At 41.8% G+C, this 18,738-nt stretch overlaps 1 protein-coding gene across 1 annotated transcript; it reads left to right on the top strand.

Annotated features, from left to right (window-relative positions):
• Nucleotides 1-4,533: 4,533 nt before the first annotated feature.
• LOC139531336 (sperm-associated antigen 6-like) lies at nt 4,534-12,587 on the top strand. Its single transcript, XM_071327811.1, has 11 exons — nt 4,534-4,691; nt 4,840-4,935; nt 5,086-5,252; nt 6,137-6,320; nt 7,653-7,858; nt 8,095-8,268; nt 8,440-8,592; nt 11,230-11,421; nt 11,592-11,708; nt 12,024-12,169; nt 12,405-12,587. Exons 1-11 carry the CDS (start codon nt 4,667-4,669, stop codon nt 12,466-12,468), a joined length of 1,524 nt encoding a protein of 507 aa, XP_071183912.1. The 5' UTR covers nt 4,534-4,666; the 3' UTR covers nt 12,469-12,587.
• Nucleotides 12,588-18,738: the final 6,151 nt, after the last annotated feature.

Raw genomic sequence — 18,738 nt, 5'->3', positions numbered from 1 at the left:
TGGCGCAGCACTGATTTAATTGCATTCAAAAGAGACCACTACTCTCAAATATTCATGTTTTGTTTGTTTTGAATAGGCCCAGAACATCATTGACTAAGATATTTTCCATCGCGTTCAATATATGTAACATAAAAATTATTATAAAATGAATGGGTGAACGAAATTGCTGCGAGAAAGTTACATGTTTTCAGTGAAGGAAATCTACACATTTATTTAGGTGCATTTGAGACCGAAGTCATCTTTTTTTGTCAATTGCTTGTCGACCATCATGGAATAGAATACACAAATATTTCAGTACTCGAATTCAAATATGTTCCAATCTTTGTTTGACTTTCATATAATTTAAAGTTTTGCAATATACGATTTTATGTCGAGGTCATTTTCGTTAGGCTATAAGAACGTGTAAATCATTAGGCTGACACTGGTGTGTTCAAACAAGATTAGTCTATCCCCCAAAATAAACACGTTTTTATTAGGTTACATGTAATAAATGAAAAGTATTACATTAAAATATAAATATTAAAGAAGTTCAAATTGGATCGTATTTTGCTGGTGGAAGAGAGACACAGATAATGTTCGGGAAATAGGGATCAAGAGGACCAAGTCGTAGTTGACGCAGCCTGTAGTCTGAAAACACAATCAAACGACTGTCCTATTCAATCATTTTTGTGATGGGTTTCTAGTTTTAATAAATGCAAGTCGTTAAGTTTTATATGCCCAGATACATGTATCTCATATTGTTACTGAGCTCAGGGAATTTCAGGAGTCTGTCCACAGTTTATTCAGTGGTGAGCTAAAGGCCATGGCATTAGGGTTGGGGGCGTTGATGTGCCTCATGTTGACTCGCAGATGGCATGATGTTACTTAATCTTACAATTCGAGCGATAGACAACTTTTGGGTGTGTGCAGGTTTTTATTTTGTGTAGCCTGCATTAGGCGACTGGTGTTTTGTTTTATGTAGCCCATACAGTAGGTCTACTGGTGTGACAGGCAAGTGGAGTGCATTAATGCATGGCGCACCCAACAACCCTTCACTGGAGGGGTCAGGGTTTCTGGTGAGCTTGTTGCTTTAGCTTTTAAAATGTGACATGGTGGTGATGTGTTAGGATATGTTTTTATTCAAGGCCGTTGGTTTTATGAAATGTACATTACATTTGAATAGTAATCTTGGTTGTGGTTGTGGTGACAGATAATATGGACATTGACATTTTTTAAAGGTACAATGCAGCGGTTTTACATCATTATCAAATAATTTCTGGGTAACAATAAGTACATTACTGTGATTGTTTTAAATTAAATAGGTCAAAAAGAAACAACAATTGCTTCTAAGCAAAAAAGCAATTTCTCAAGCAAAACATTTTCTAGGACTGTCTGGGAGTGAGGGACCTAATTGGAGGAGCCTTATGAGAGGGATATGTAACCTGAAAACTAACTGTTATTGGCAGAGATGTTTGAATCTATCTTTGTTGGTCTATTTAAGTGATAATGCCAAGGAGCCGGTGTTTGAAGGATATATTGGCACAGGTGTTGTTAGACCCGAGACAACGTCTAGGCCAATATATCCTCCAATCACCGGCTTCGAGGGCATTATCACTTTTATACAACATGTTCAAATAATGACTGACATATTTTCACTAAAAACTTTATTCAGATTAATTTATTCATACTATTTCTACCCAAGCCGGCTGGTCGTTCGTTCTATTGGTTCAGTTGCCAGAGACGCGACCCAGTCATTCAGTCATTTTGTTCTGTGTCTATGGACACAACCCAGTCGTTCAACCTAAATGTTCTATTGCCATACTGGCTGGCAACTTTATTTTCCCTTGCTGGTTAGCTAGCCAACTACGGCTAATTTACAGTCACATCAAGCAGTGCAGCCAGAATAACAGCAAAGTAGCTGCATTTGAATTTGTTTAACCTGTTTTCTAGTGACATTTTTTGGGATACATTCATAAGAATGAGCTAATGATGCCCGACTTCACCTGGTATAGAAAATGTGCTCTCTCGTCAGAACACTGTTGTTCAGAGGAGCTAGCCAACAACACAGCTAACACAATCACTTCAAACTGAAGCAGCAAAGACTACAAGCTAGCTGCATTTTGTTTCGTTTTACCTGTTTCTATTGACATGTCCATAAAAATTATGATGATTCATGGTTTCGACTGGCTGAGAAAAGCTGCCTGTCTGTCTGTCTCATCTCGACTCCCGACCCCGGCACCTTCATTACTATGGGACAGCTGGAGATCGAATTTCAATATTGAAACAATGTTGCAAATGTCAGAGACAGACTGCAAGTTTTATATTCCAATCTCTGCTTTTGAAAACCAATTGCTAGTCTAAAAGAAATGGGAGATGATGTCTAGATGCTTTTTACAGTGGAGATCAAGATTATAAATTGTCTGTCTGGGCTGATGAGACAGTGGATTACACAGAACAGAGTAAATAGGCATTTATGATTGGTTTTAACCAATCAGCGTCCAGGACTAGACCCACCCAATGTACAATAACTTATAACGCAGGCCAAAACTCCACCCTTGCAAAACGAGCTGAAATGTCAGGCGGTCTTTTCAAAAAGCTCTTACACTTAAAGGGTATCAGCATTTTCACAATTTCACAGTATTATTCCAACCTCAAAGTGTGAAAATATAAAACACAGGAAAATCCCGTTTTTGACAGCACAGCCACTTTAAGCACTTTTCATAATTTTCCTCTTGGTCTTCCACAACGAAAAAAAGATAATGTTCTTAGGCCTCAGATATGGTATCCTGAGATAAATCACACTTCTCTTCAACCAGCGTCTTCCATCAAATATCATTCCATTTAAATCGGACAAATATTTCGATGTAATATAGCCTTTTATAAGACGTTTGCAATATGCTTAAATATATAAACCTATTTTATAAATCTACAGGCCTACATATTGAGCTACTGAATGTAATGTATGTTGTTGTAAGTCTAGGCATAATGACTCAGCTATAGGCATATAGCTATGGTAACTGCAGATACAATTGCCTACTTTGTCAAATAATGCACTGAATAATTAGATACAGACCCTACTTTGAAATTGCCTAAATTGCTACGAGTTAGTTACATCTAATTAGCATCAATAAATTCCATGTGAACACAATTTATCTCTGCAACAATGGAAAGGGAGATTTTGATATTGATTATATTTTCTTATAAGCATTTTTATATTTGATTATAGGCCTATGCACAATTTTAAAACAGTGTTTGTGAAGATTGCATAGAAGGGTTTGAGTGCACAATCACAATATATTTTGCAATTGCCTGCTGGTTTTGTAGTGTTTTGTTTTTATGAATGAATTGATTGCGGGTCTAATTCTCTGGAACCTCTTTCCCAACTCATTCCTTCTCTGATCAATATTTGGATTTACCGATTTACTCAAAATAAATGTACAGTAATTTAATTTAATTCATGCTGAATTTCCCAAGTGGACATAAATTAGGCCCATGCATTAGCCTAATATTGTTTATTTTTACATTCTGCTGAAATATGTCGTCATGAAACGACTTTGCTTTTTCATCTGTTGTTATTTATTAAAACAATTAAATATTGCCTACATATATCAAATGCTTTTAATTCCTAGTAGAATAAAATAAATATGCACAAGTTTCTAATGTATGGTTTATCTTGTAGCCGAAAGGATAGAACATTGTCTTCATTAATTTGTCTAATAATATGTGAGAAACTTTGGAGGTTTTTGGTCTGACAGGTCTGAAATAATGTAGGTTGTGCTTTAGTGTTTCCCTTATCTATTATCCATTCAGTTAATTCTCCATTAGCATAACGCTTAATTTCAGCATAACATATTTTACAATTGTAGCTAGGTCTAATAGGCTTATGTTTGATGTAGGTTACCGCATAGCTTTTTTCTGTCATCATGTAGGCCTATAGGCTACGTGTATTTTTATTTTATTTTATAGTCAATCCATCTATGACTGCGTAAATGTACAGCCATGTAGGCTTATTTGTTCAATGCAGAAATCAGGACAACAATGTTGCTCTAAGACCTGATAGGCTATCCCACCACGGTGGCAACATTGTTACAAACTTAGTGTAACCATTCGAATCTTCAAAGTATCGTTCTAATTATGCTGTGATTAGCTTTTTTACGTGCATAAAAATGTGATCGCATGTGAGCTACCACTATGTTCCATATTTTGACATATAGAATGAAAGAAGTCGTCTTCTCTCACTTGGCAATATATTTTTGCGGGAGCGACACCAGAACTGTCATCACTAGCATCTATTCTATAGAGTCATTGTTCTATACCCACGAAGTCATAAACCTCTCCCATTTCAACAATTTATCTTCTTAAAATGTGATTTTAAACCTAACTCTATCATTAACCCTAACCTTAACCATACGCCTAACTTTATGCCTAACACTAACCTTAAAATGAAGACCAAAAAGCTAATTTTTGAGCTGCACGAGCGCTGAAACCCCTGTTAATGCTTCCGGTTTGTCGCTACGGCAACAGTAACACGCTAACCAAAACTTGAGGCTGTAAGAGCGAGACAGACGCTGCACCGTACTGTTTACAGATGCTGTTTTAGGGGAAACTAACAAGCAACAATATAATTGTTGCAGTTACATATTTATAAGAAAAGTGGCGTTAATTTTTTTCAATTCAATTTGTAATCATGAGTCAACGACAGGTTTTACAAGGTACGATCATTTGTAGCTGCAATTTTTCAAGACTGTTTTCAAAGCTGTTTTGAATGAACCTCAAGAGTAAAGATAGTGCCTGCAAAACGTAGCTAAAGAACAGCTGACATTTTTTAATACTAATGGATCGTTCATTTTTGTCTTTTAGTGTTTGAGCAGTATCAGAAGTCAAGGACACAGTTTGTGCAGACTATTGCTGAGCTTGCAACAAGACCGCAAAACATTGAAACTTTACAAAATGCTGGTAAATTGGGACTTGGGTACCCATTTCTGTATATATGTATTTTTTCAAACCAATATTCTATTTTAGTTGACTTTCATTTATGTGCTGATCACAGTTCTATAGATAACTTATAACAAGACAGAATTCCTTTCCTACACGTCCCCCCTCTAGGTGTGATGTCCCTGCTGCGGCCTTTACTGCTAGATGTGGTTCCTACCATCCAGCAGACAGCTGCTCTGGCTCTGGGAAGACTGGCCAGCTACAATGAAGATCTGGCAGAGGCCGTCGTCAAGGGAGACATCCTCCCACAACTCATCTACTCCCTGGCCGAGCAGAACGTATGTCTGCGTGTGTCTGTGAGTCTGTGAGTGTTCGTGTATATGTGTGTGTGTGTGTACACCAAATGTCGTCAAGGGAGACATCCTCCCACAACTCGTCTACTCCCTGGCCGAGCAGAACGTATGTCTGTGTGTGTGTGTGTGTGTGTCTGTGTGTGTGTATACACCAACATACACTCCCTCATTCACCCTGCTGAATGGTGTCCCTGACCTTGAGAGTGTGTTGGCATTGTACTCTGGGCAGGGGGCCACTCCAAAGGCTAAAGCACCCTTCACACCACAGCAGGGCCTCTCTCTCTCAATCTGCCTTCTCACAGGGGTCTGCATGCATAGTTAATGCTCTGAATGTAAACTCTCGCTTAAAGATTCAATATGTTGAAATCGCTCTGCCATTTTCTGATTGCTAAAATTCCAATAGTTCGCCTAATTTCAGTTTATGTGACAAAATAAGCAATGTATAGTGCAGAGAATCATTGTACCATATAAACCCGCTGAGAAATATATTTTCAATAACCAAAAGTATTGTATTTTCAGCTGTTTGAAGCTGGAGTGCGAAAGCAGAACTTAAAGCTGCAATCTGTAACTTTTTGGCTCTCCCGACCAAATTCACATAGAAATATGAGTTATAGATCTGTCATTGATATTGACAGAAAGTCTAAGAAGTAGTAGATCTTTAAGAACAAGAAGCATAGAAATACTGCACATAGAGCAGCTCTATTGCTTCTTAGACCTGCTTTCAATGCGTGACAAATCTACAACTCACATTTCTATGTGAATTTAGTCAGTTCACCCAAAAAGGTACATTTTGCAGCTTTAAAAGAGCATCTGCTAAATGTGTATTAAATGTTTTCTCCTTCCATCTGCGTGTGTGTGTGTATGTGCAGCGGTTCTATAAGAAGGCAGCAGCATTTGTCCTGCGTGCAGTGGCCAAGCACAGCCCTGCTCTGGCCCAGGCCGTGGTGGACTGTGGAGCGCTGGACGCTCTGGTCATCTCTCTGGAGGAGTTTGACCCTGACGTCAAGGAGGCTGCCGCCTGGGCTCTGGGATACATTGCACGCCACAACGCAAGTAAGGACATACTATACACAGACCAGGGGTTGGAACCGATTCAGGGAACAGAACCAAGAAATGGAAAATAACAAAACATTTCAAGGAACAGAAACGGAACTGAGAACGAAAGTGATCCATACTGTTCCAGAACAGAACCATTATTTTAAAGGCATGGGAATCGGTTAATAACGTTATTTTAAGTTCTAGGCATTTTTCTCTAGTCCCACAAAAAAATGCAACAAAGCACCGATGCAAAGCCTTCACTGTCACTCAGATACGTTTTCCAGTGTCTGCCTGTCAGCTGAACATCTTTACCAGTGTGTGTGTTTAGGCTAGCTGCCCCTCCCCCTTCAAACCACAGGCTACTGTAGCCCCTCCCCCCTTCAAAGCATATGTTACTGTACTGACGTTACCATAGGCTACTGTACTGACGTTACCATAGGCTAGGCTACTGTACTGACGTTATCATAGGCTACTGTACTGACGTTACCATAGGCTACTGTACTGACGTTACCATAGGCTAGGCTACTGTACTGACGTTACCATAGGCTAGGCTACTGTACTGACGTTATCATAGGCTACTGTACTGACGTTACCATAAGCTACTGTACTGTTACCATAGGCTACTGTACTGATGTTACCATAGGCTACTGTACTGACGTTACCATAAGCTACTGTACTGTTACCATAGGCTACTGTACTGACGTTACAATCGTGATTCTGAAGATCGGGAGAGAGACTTTTATTCGCTAGAGAAAAATGGATTAACTTTTCAATGCCAGTTAAGGATCCTATAGGCTTTGTTATCACATTTAATGTTGGATTTATTAACTACAAAAATGTAAGACGTGTTTTTAATTCTGGTGCCGCTCTGCACACACAAGCTTGTTATCTAGCTAGCTCAAGCTTGTTAGCTACTGTAGCTAGCTCAAGCTTGTTAGCTACTGTAGCTAGCTCAAAGGACATTCAAAGTTCCTTCATAGAAGCCACTCCTCCATAGGTATAATTATGTGGACCTAATTCAGATAATACATTTCATAACAAGATGTCCAGCGCTTCAAGCCTCCTCCTCAACTCTCTCTCGCTCTCTCCCCACTCACAAAATGTCAGTTGCATCTTGCGCCATAGGCTACACTTGTCTTTCCATCGCGCATGTAAACAACTAGTTTACCTGCTCTATCTGCACTGATTGGTGAAGTCATTGAGTGAGCTAAATGGAAAAAAAATATTGGTTCTGTTCAGAACGAAACGATTAGAAAATCCTGACTCACACATACACACAAGCAACCCGTGTACGGACACACACACACCACACACACACACGAACACCCCTCTCTTCTCTGTATCTAGATCTGTCTCAGGAGGTAGTGGATGCGGGAGCCGTTCCTCTGCTGGTGCTGTGTATCCAGGAACCAGAGGTGGCCCTGAAACGCATCGCTGCCTCGGCCGTCAGCGACATCGCCAAGCACTCCCCTGAGCTGGCTCAGACTGTGGTCGACACCGGCGCCATCGCACACCTGGCCCAGATGATTCTCAACCCTGATGCCAAACTGAAGGTGAGGGGGCAGGAACACTGAGACAAAATAAGGCTTCCCTAGGTCTGACAGGTTGACACAGTCATTATGTTGTCAATGTAAACAGACATAGATGAGGTTGGAATATACATTACAGTCCACTCTTAAACCCTGTATGCCACTTTTTTTCTTTCCTCCATCCCCTTCTTCACTTCCTCTCCCTCTCCTTTGTATTTTTCTCTCTTCTCTCCCCCCTCCCCCTCTCTCCTTCCATTCAGAGGCAGGTGTTCTCTGCGCTGAGTCAGATCAGTAAGCACTCAGTGGACCTGGCTGAGATGGTGGTGGAGGCAGAGATCTTCCCTGCTGTCCTGGCCTGCCTACGAGACCCCGACGAGTATGTCAGGAAGAACGTCACCACGCTGATGAGAGAGATCACCAAACACACACCTGAGGTACACCCACACACACCAAACATCAGAGGTACACAGACACTACACACACCAGACATCAAAACACACACTCATTGACACCAAACACACACTAGGGGTACCAAACTCCCTAACACACTACCACATTCTCACATGTGCCCCTACCCTCGCCCGAATGTGTATGTATGTGTACAGCTGTCTCAGATGATCGTGAACACGGGTGGTGTGGCGGCGGTGATTGACTACCTGGGTGATAGCCGTGGTAACGTGCGGTTGCCAGGGATCATGATGCTTGGATACGTGGCTGCTCACTCTGAAAACCTTGCCATGGCCGTCATCGTCTCTAAGGTATGTGTGTGTGCCAGGGTTGGGGTCAATTCAGAATTTCAGAATTTAATTCAATTCAAACAATGAATTTGAATTCAATTTGAATTGGCCACACCCCACAGAAAGCAGAAATTGAATCGAATTTGAATTGAAAAAAGGTATAATTTAATTCAAAGCAATTCAAAGCAATTCAACTGAGATGTGAAACATGAAAGTCTTTTTAATTTGACGAATATTTTATCAAAAGGATATGCCACTCATTACCGCAAAGAATACATATATAATTTCAAATATTAGTTTGATTATAACTCAAAGATGTCAAACAGTGTTTTTCTTTGTCGTGAGATGTTAGATTGGGGACTCCCTAAAAACACGCCACTTCGATACAGCTACGACTGGAAGTGACTTTTTGTAGCAGGTTAGGAGAGCATTTTTGCTAACCTTAACTCTTTTCCTAACCTTAACCTAATTCTACTAACCTGCTACGTTAATTCTTCTAACCTGTTACGATAAAGGCACTTCCGGTCGTAGCTGTATTGAAGTGGCGTGTTTTTAGGGAATCTTGTTAGATTGTTCCTTTCCATACTGCAGTGTTTGACCTAATGCATTCTGGGTAGAAGAAAAAAATATGCTGACATTTATAAATTAAGGGAATTATGAGTTATTATAGACAACCCACAACATGATCTTAGCATATTTAAAGACCCCTGTAATTATTTTAAATAGTTTTAGGAGAACTAGCTTTAAAAACTAAATGTTTCAACCTCAGGCTAGATGGTAGTTGTGATCATACAGTGGGGAGAACAAGTATTTGATACACTGCCGATTTTGCAGGTTTTCCTACTTACAAAGCATGTAGAGGTCTGTAATTTTTATCATAGGTACACTTCAACTGTGAGAGACGGAATCTAAAACAAAAATCCAGAAAATCACATTGTATGATTTTTAAGTAATTAATTAGCATTTTATTGCATGACATAAGTATTTGATCACCTACCAACCAGTAAGAATTCCGGCTCTCACAGACCTGTTAGTTCTTCTTTAAGAAGCCCTCCTGTTCTCCAATCATTAGCTGTATTAACTGCACCTGTTTGAACTCGTTATCTGTATAAAAGACACCTGTCCACACACTCAATCAAACAGACTCCAACCGCTCCACAATGGCCAAGACCAGAGAGCTGTGTAAGGACATCAGGGCTAAAATTGTAGACCTGCACAAGGCTGGGATGGGCTACAGGACAATAGGCAAGCAGCTTGGTGAGAAGGCAACAACTGTTGGCGCAATTATTAGAAAATGGAAGAAGTTCAAGTTGACGGTCAATCACCCTCGGCCTGGGGCTCCATGCAAGATCTCACCTCGTGGGGCATCAATGATCATGAGGAAGGTGAGGGATCAGCCCAGAACTACACGGCAGGACCTGGCCAATGACCTGCAGAGAGCTGGGACCACAGTCTCAAAGAAAACCATTAGTAACACACTACGCCGTCATGGATTAAAATCCTGCAGCGCACGCAAGGTCCCCCTGCTCAAGCCATCGCATGTCCAGTCCCGTCTGAAGTTTGCCAATGACCATCTGGATGATCCAGAGGAGGAATGGGAGAAGGTCATGTGGTCTGATGAGACAAAAATAAAGCTTTTTGGTCTAAACTCCACTCTCCGTGTTTGGAGGAAGAAGAAGGATGAGTACAACCCCAAGAACACCATCCCAACCATGAAGCATGGAGGTGGAAACATCATTCTTTGGGGATGCTTTTCTGCAAAGGGGACAGGACGACTGCACCGTATTGAGGGGAGGATGGATGGGGCCATGTATCGCGAGATCTTGGCCAACAACCTCCTTCCCTCAGTAAGAGCATTGAAGATGGGTCGTGGCTGGGTCTTCCAGCATGACAATGACCCGAAACACACAGCCAGGGCAACTAAGGAGTGGCTCCGTAAGAAGCATCTCAAGGTCCTGGAGTGGCCTAGCCAGTCTCCAGAGATGAACCCAATAGAAAATCTTTGGAGGGAGCTGAAAGTCCGTATTGCCCAGCGACAGCCCCGAAACCTGAAGGATCTGGAGAAGGTCTGTATGGAGGAGTGGGCCAAAATCCCTGCTGCAGTGTGTGCAAACCTGGTAAAGAACTACAGGAAACGTATGATCTCTGTAATTGCAAACAAAGGTTTCTGTACCAAATATTAAGTTCTGCTTCTCTGATGTATCAAATACTTATGTCATGCAATAAAATGCTAATTAATTACTTAAAAATCATACAATGTGATTTTCTGGATTTTTGTTTTAGATTCCGTCTCTCACAGTTGAAGTGTACCTATGATAAAAATTACAGACCTCTACATGCTTTGTAAGTAGGAAAACCTGCAAAATCGGCAGTGTATCAAATACTTGTTCTCCCCACTGTATATGATGTCAAAATAAACATTACTATTGTGATGTGTAGAATAAATAAGCCATTTGAATTGCTTCCGGTGGTGTGTGGCCCATTCAATAATTGAATTGAATTTCAAGAGCAATTCACAACTCAATTCAGATATGACCCCAATCCTGGTTTGTGCACTGTGCATCGTCTACAAGCTCTGTGCTCTCTCTTCCTCCCTCTCTCTCCTTCATAACCTCTCTCCTGTCCTCCCTGCTTGTTGTTGCTCCTCCGGTCCTGTAGGGGGTGCCCCAGCTGGCCATCTGTCTGTCTGAGGAGCCAGAGGAACATATTAAGGCAGCAACAGCGTGGGCGTTTGGCCAGATTGGCCGCCACACCCCGGAGCATGCCAGGGCCGTTGCCACAGCTAACGTCCTGCCCAACCTGCTGGCTCTCTACATGGACACAGACAGCTCCGAGGACCTGCAGGTCAAGGTAGGGTCATAGGTCAATGTTGTCACAGGTTACCAGAAGCTTGTGTAGTAGACACAGGGTGCTACTGAAGCTCTACACTGAACATTTCTGAGGGTCATAAGAGCAGCAAACAGTAAACGGACCATAACGTATCCTGTATAATCCTGAGTCCTGACCCCCCCTCCACCCAGGCTAAGAAGGCTCTTAAGAGCATCCTACCAAAGTGCACCTACCTGCCTGCTCTGGAGCCCCTGCTCTACGAAGCTCCCAGCAACATCCTCAAACACGTCGTCTGCCAGTTCAGCAAGGTGGGGGCGTGTTTGTCAACTTTTATTTCCATAAGCCTCTTCACACTACTAGGTATTGCAGAATGGACCCACAAGGGCACCACACAGCCTTATAATGTTTTAGTTCTAAAAATCAGACGGTTTAAATCCAGTCTCTGACTATTTTTAACCATGTTTGAGAAATTATACTTTCATTAGTTAATTTTAAAAGTGCAATTAAATCCAAGATTAGGCTTGATCTCTGTACAGGAAGTTCAGACAGTCCAGAAAGTCCAATGCTTTGTATTCCCTGTATCCTCCCCTACTCCTCCTCTCCCCTCCCCTCCCTCTCTCCAGGTGCTGCCCCGTGACAGCAAGGCTCGTCGTCTGTTTGTGACCAGCGGAGGCTTGAAGAAGGTTCAGGAGATTAAGGCTGATCCTGGATCTGCCCTGCAGGAGTACATCAACTCTATCAACAGCTGTTACCCTGAGGAGATAGTCAGGTACACACACACACACACACACACACACACACACACACACACACACACACACACACACACACACACACACACACACACACACACACACACACACACACACACACACACACACACGCGCCATGTAATTGACTAATTTACTGGCTATAATATCAGATGAATCTAGTGTGTTTCTACTACCAGGCATTCTCTCAGCCCCAAGTGAACCTTTGTTATGTCCTCTGTCCTCCTGCTGTAGGTACTACTCCCCCGGCTACTCAGAGACTCTGCTGGAGCGGGTAGAGAAGTACCAGCCTGTCTGAGGGTCTGGGGCTCACATCCCCTCCTTACTGACACTGAATGTGATATTACGCTTTTACCGTTTCACCCTCATCCATGATTATGAGGACAGAAGACTATATAAAACATTATTTTATTATTGCACTGATTCTGTTGTCTGTCTTTGTCTCAATGTGTATATGCATGCTCATAGCTGAGTCAGCCTATGTGAGCATTTGAAGAGGAATGACAAACGTCCTCATTCATTTGCTGAACAAGTAATTTACTAGTACCATTGAAACATTGTACAGTATATGCACCTAGTTTTGTGTTATTTAAAAAAAATGTAACCTTTATTTAACTAGGCAAGTCAGTTATTTAAGAACAAATTCTTATTGACAATGACGCCTAGGAACAGTGGGTTAACTGCCTTGTTCAGTGGCAGAACGACAGATTTTTACCTTGTCAGCTCGGGGATTCAATCTAGCAACCTTTCGGTTACTAGCCCAAAGCTCTAACCACTAGGCTACCTGTTATTATTCAGAGGGTTTTATATTTAAGCAATAAGGCCAGAGAGGTTGTGGTAAACGGCCAATGTACCACGGCTAAGGGCTGTCCTTAACGTGGAGTACCACAAACCCCGAGGTGCCTTATTGCTATTATAAACTGGTTACCAACGTAATTAGAACAGTAAAAATAAATGTTTTGTCATAGCCGTGGTATACGGTCGGATATTCCACGGCTGTCAGACAATCAGCATTCAGGGCTCGAACCACCCGGGTTATTTGTAAAGGATATATGACTGCACGTCTTTGGTGATAGAAACCCAATCATCCAGGTATTAAAACAAAAAGGATAGAAATATAATGTAACAAGCCTAATACCATCCAAAAAGTCGTTAAAGCAGGTCAGTGAAACTGTAGATGAACCCAATATTAGATACGAACTCCGCTGTTTTATTTCCATATTTCCACCTTAAAATAATGTTTCCTAGGAGGGCGAACATGACCTGTAGATGCATCTTCTTCGTTCATAGAAAGTCTTCCGTTCGATGAATTTACGGTATATCATTTTATAACCTTGTAGGTCTACTCAGTTGGATGTCAACAAATTAATTCAGATTATTATTAAGAAATGTACTTGCCATTTTCGATCATACAGACAGAATGTTGTTGAGAGCTGTCTTTAGGTGTATTTTGTGCGGTTGTTGTAGACTACCGCACAGACCCTTATCAGTTGTAACCAGCACTCTGCTACCCCCTGGCGGCCGCTCTCTCCTCCCATTTCCTTTCTCCAACACCCGTGCCGCACATGGCGACCCTCCCCTCTTTGTTTACTGGCCCCGGCAAGCTTTAACTAGGGATTGCATTGACTCTAAACATATGATTGGTCTGTGTGCGAGTGTTTCTAACCACTGTATCAGCCTATGTGACGCTATTGACACATATGGGCGAAGAGCCTTTTATTGAATTGTTTTATTTAACCTTTATTTCAACTAGGCAAGTCAGTTAAGAACAAATTCGTATTTAATATTACGGCCTACCAAAAGGCAAAAGGCCTCCTGCGGGGTCGGGGGCTGGGATTAAAAATCAAACATTAATGAAATAAAAATATAGGTCAAAATATATCACGACAAGAGAGACAACACAGCACTACATAAAGAGAGACCTATACAACAACATAGCATGGTTTGTTAGCATATAAACCACAGGACAGGACATGAGCACCAGAATATTTTCCCTTATGTTTTTAAATCGCTTGGATATAGAATAGAATGAAGAGAGCTCAGCTGTGTTGGATGCCATGTAAATTTGGACAAACACGTGCAGAAATGAAATGGCCCGTGGGGTGCAACAAGGCTGCATAATCAGGAATGGTTTAAGGTTCACTGCAGTCGTGATCCTCAGACAAGAGAGAGAACTCAATGCGAGCTCTCTGGAGCACACGTCAGAATGAAACAAGTATGTCCAAATGAACAGCAACATATTTATGCTTTATTTTACAATCTCACTAAATAATGTAAGCTAATTAATTAATAATATAATATTAATATACAGGCCAACTGGAAACAATCTATTTTTGTGATGGGAGTTTTGTTCTTGATAGGCTAATGTTAATTAACATAATGGTCGCATTTTAAATAACATTTATTGGAGAGATTTTTTTTTGCAAAAATAACCAAGGCCCTGATACACTCTGGATTAATTATAATAAAAATAATATATGCCATTTATCCAAAGCATTTACAGTCTTTAGTGCATACATTTCACGTATGGGTAGTCCCGGGAATTGAACCCACTATCCTGGCGTTGCAAACCATCTACCAACTGAGCAACAGAGGACTACATTCTGCGGGTGAAACATGGCTCTCGTGTCATTCATGTTCTCTTTTTAGATTGATATGCTTTTTGTCTACTAATTTAGAAATCTGAACGTTTATTTAAGCTACAAAACAAATCTTCGCATTTCATGATTTTCAAGAGGGTTTTGGAACGATTGTTCACATCGAAGGATAATTAGTTTATTATACATTTTGTTCAAACATTCGATACAGAGCGTGTGAGTACATTTATTCATGGTTAATTAATTTATTAACATTAATCTTAGCATTTGAGAAAAACTAAAAAGGATGTAATATTCACACGAGTACTTCATTACACACACACACACACACACACACACACACACACACACACACACACACACACACACACACACACACACACACACACACACACACACACACACACACACACACACACACACACACACACACACACACACACACACACACACACACAGCATCTGGGCAGGTGTGTGTGGCTATAGTGTGCCAATCAGCCTCACTTGATTTGTTCCTTACAGATCATAAAAACCCACGAGAGGTTTAACCCCTCTATTATTCAGTCCTTGCTCCGCCAGGGTTAAAGGCTGCACAATGATATGCTTAAGGCATTCCATCGGACTCTGGCCTGTGCATAAGAATGACCCATGTTACTTTACAAAATGACTGTACTCAACAAGCACAGCCCGTCATGCAACAGAGCGCCGAGGACAACGACTACAATCTGTATTTCACAGTGTTTTGCATGGTGCATAAAACCAGCATTTTTTTAAATTTTTTACAGAGAACAGTTACAGTGGGGAGAACAAGTATTTGATACACTGACAATTTTGCAGGTTTTCCTACTTACAAAGCATGTAGAGGTCTGTCATTTTTATCATAGGTACACTTCAACTGTGAGAGAAGGAATCTAAAACAAAAATCCAGAAAATCACATTGTATGATTTTTAATTAATTAATTTGCATTTTATTGCATGACATAAGTATTTGATACATCAGAAAAGCAGAACTGAATATTTGGTACAGAAACCTTAGTTTGCAATTACAGAGATCATACGTTTCCTGTAGTTCTTGACCAGGTTTGCACACACTGCAGCAGGGATTTTGGCCCACTCCTCCATACAGACCTTCTCCAGATCCTTCAGGTTTCGGGGCTGTCGCTGGGCAATACGGACTTTCGGCTCCCTCCAAAGATTTTCTATTGGGTTCAGGTCTGGAGACTGGCTAGGCCACTCCAGGACCTTGAGATGCTTCTTACGGAGCCACTCCTTAGTTGCCCTGGCTGTGTGTTTCGGGTCGTTGTCATGCTGGAAGACCCAGCCACGACCCATCTTCAATGCTCTTACTGAGGGAAGGAGGTTGTTGGTCAAGATCTCGCGATACATGGCCCCATCCATCCTCCCTTCAATACGGTGCAGTCGTCCTGTCCCCTTTGCAGAAAAGCATCCCCAAAGAATGATGTTTCCACCTCCATGCTTCACGGTTGGGATGGTGTTCTTGGGTTTGTACTCATCCTTCTATTCCTCCAAACACGGCGAGTGGAGTTTAGAGCAAAAAGCTCTATTTTTGTCTCATCAGACCACATGACCTTCTCCCATTCCTCCTCTGGATCATCCAGATGGTCATTGGCAAACTTCAGACGGGCCTGGACATGCGCTGGCTTGAGCAGGGGGACCTTGCGTGCGCTGCAGGATTTTAATCCATGACGGCGTAGTGTGTTACTAATGGTTTTCTTTGAGACTGTGGTCCCAGCTCTCTTCAGGTCAATGACCAGGTCCTGCCGTGTAGTTCTGGGCTGATCCCTCACATTCCTCATGATCATTGATGCCCCACGAGGTGAGATCTTGCATGGAGCCCCAGACCGAGGGTGATTGACCGTCATCTTGAACTTCTTCCATTTTCTAATAATTGTGCCAACAGTTGTTGCCTTCTCACCAAGCTGCTTGGCTATTGTCCTGTAGCCCATCCCAGCCTTGTACAGGTCTACAATTTATCCCTGATGTCCTTACACAGCTCTCTGGTCTTGGCCATTGTGGAGAGGTTGGAGTCTGTTTGATTGAGTGTGTGGACAGGTGTCTTTTATACAGGTAACAAGTTCAAACAGGTGCAGTTAATACAGGTAATGAGTGGAGAACAGGAGGGCTTCTTAAAGAAAAACTAACAGGTCTGTGAGAGCCGGAATTCTTACTGGTTGGTAGGTGATCAAATACTTATGTCATGCAATAAAATGCAAATTAATTACTTAAAAATCATACAATGTGATTTTCTGGATTTTTGTTTTAGATTCCGTCTCTCACAGTTGAAGTGTACCTATGATAAAAATGACAGACCTCTACATGCTTTGTAAGTAGGAAAACCTGCAAAATCGGCAGTGTATCAAATACTTGTTCTCCCCACTGTATATCCTGCAACTTTGAAGCTAAAATCCTTCATAGATTTATTAATACCATAATGACCTTAACAACCCTGCTAACCAGGTGTGGCATGCAGATAAAGGCCTGTCTTTAATCTGCAAGACAATATCGTTTAAATATGGCTAGACGGTTGTGTGAAAGTTGACAGTCGCAGGTAGGCCATATGCTAATTACAAAAGTGTGTGTGTGTATAAGTGCGTGCTATGCAATCTGCTCCCGGTTGAATATAATTGTTTAATCTTGCAAAGCGACGCTTTCTCTCTTCCTCTTGAAATCGTTTAGTTTCAGTTTTTCATGTTTTTTCTCACGCCAGTGTGTATTCTGTTTCTCACGCCAGTGTGTATTCTGTTTCTCACGCCAGTGTGTATTCTGATTCTCACGCCAGTGTGTATTCTGATTCTCACGCCAGTGTGTATTCTGATTCTCACGCCAGTGTGTATTCTGTTTCTCACGCCAGTGTCTATTCTCTTTCTCACGCCAGTGTGTTATCTGTTTCTCACGCCAGTGTGCTATCTGTTTCTCACGCCAGTGTGTATTCTGATTCTCACGCCAGTGTGTTATTCTGTTTCTCACGCCAGTGTGTATATCTGTTTCTCACGCCAGTGTGTTATCTGTTTCTCACGCCAGTGTGTATTCTGTTTCTCACGCCAGTGTGTATATCTGTTTCTCACGCCAGTGTGTTATCTGTTTCTCACGCCAGTGTGCTATTCTGTTTCTCACGCCAGTGTGTATTCTGTTTCTCACGCCAGTGTGTATATCTGTTTCTCACGCCAGTGTGTTATCTGTTTCTCACGCCAGTGTGTTATCTGTTTCTCACGCCAGTGTGTATTCTGTTTCTCACGCCAGTGTGTATTCTGTTTCTCACGCCAGTGTGTATTCTGTTTCTCACGCCAGTGTGTTATCTGTTTCTCACGCCAGTGTGTTATCTGTTTCTCACGCCAGTGTGTATTCTGTTTCTCACGCCAGAGTGTATTCTGTTTCTCACGCCAGTGTGTTATCTGTTTCTCACGCCAGTGTGTATTCTGTTTCTCACGCCAGTGTGTATTCTGTTTCTCACGCCAGTGTGTTATCTGTTTCTCACGCCAGTGTGTATTCTGTTTCTCACGCAAGTGTGTATTCTGTTTCTCACGCCAGTGTGTTATCTGTTTCTCACGCCAGTGTGTATTCTGATTCTCACGCCAGTGTGTTATCTGTTTCTCACGCCAGTGTGTATTCTGTTTCTCACGCCAGTGTGTATTCGCTTTCTCACGCCAGTGTGTTATCTGTTTCTCACGCCAGTGTGTTATCTGTTTCTCACGCCAGTGTGTATTCTGTTTCTCACGCCAGTGTGTTATCTGTTTCTCACGCCAGTGTGTATTCTGTTTCTCACGCCAGTGTGTATTCTGTTTCTCACGCCAGTGTGCTATCTGTTTCTCACGCCAGTGGGTTATCTGTTTCTCACGCCAGTGTGTATTCTGTTTCTCACCCCAGTGTGTATTCTGTCACGCCAATGTGTATTCTGTTTCTCACGCCAGTGTGCTATCTGTTTCTCACGCCAGTGTGCTATCTGTTTCTCA

The sequence above is a fragment of the Salvelinus alpinus genome, chromosome 10, assembly GCF_045679555.1.
Source record: "Salvelinus alpinus chromosome 10, SLU_Salpinus.1, whole genome shotgun sequence".
In the NCBI taxonomy this organism is placed as follows: Eukaryota; Metazoa; Chordata; class Actinopteri; order Salmoniformes; family Salmonidae; genus Salvelinus; species Salvelinus alpinus.
Note: the sequence above shows the minus strand (reverse complement) of the source record. Positions and strands in the feature narration are given on the sequence as shown.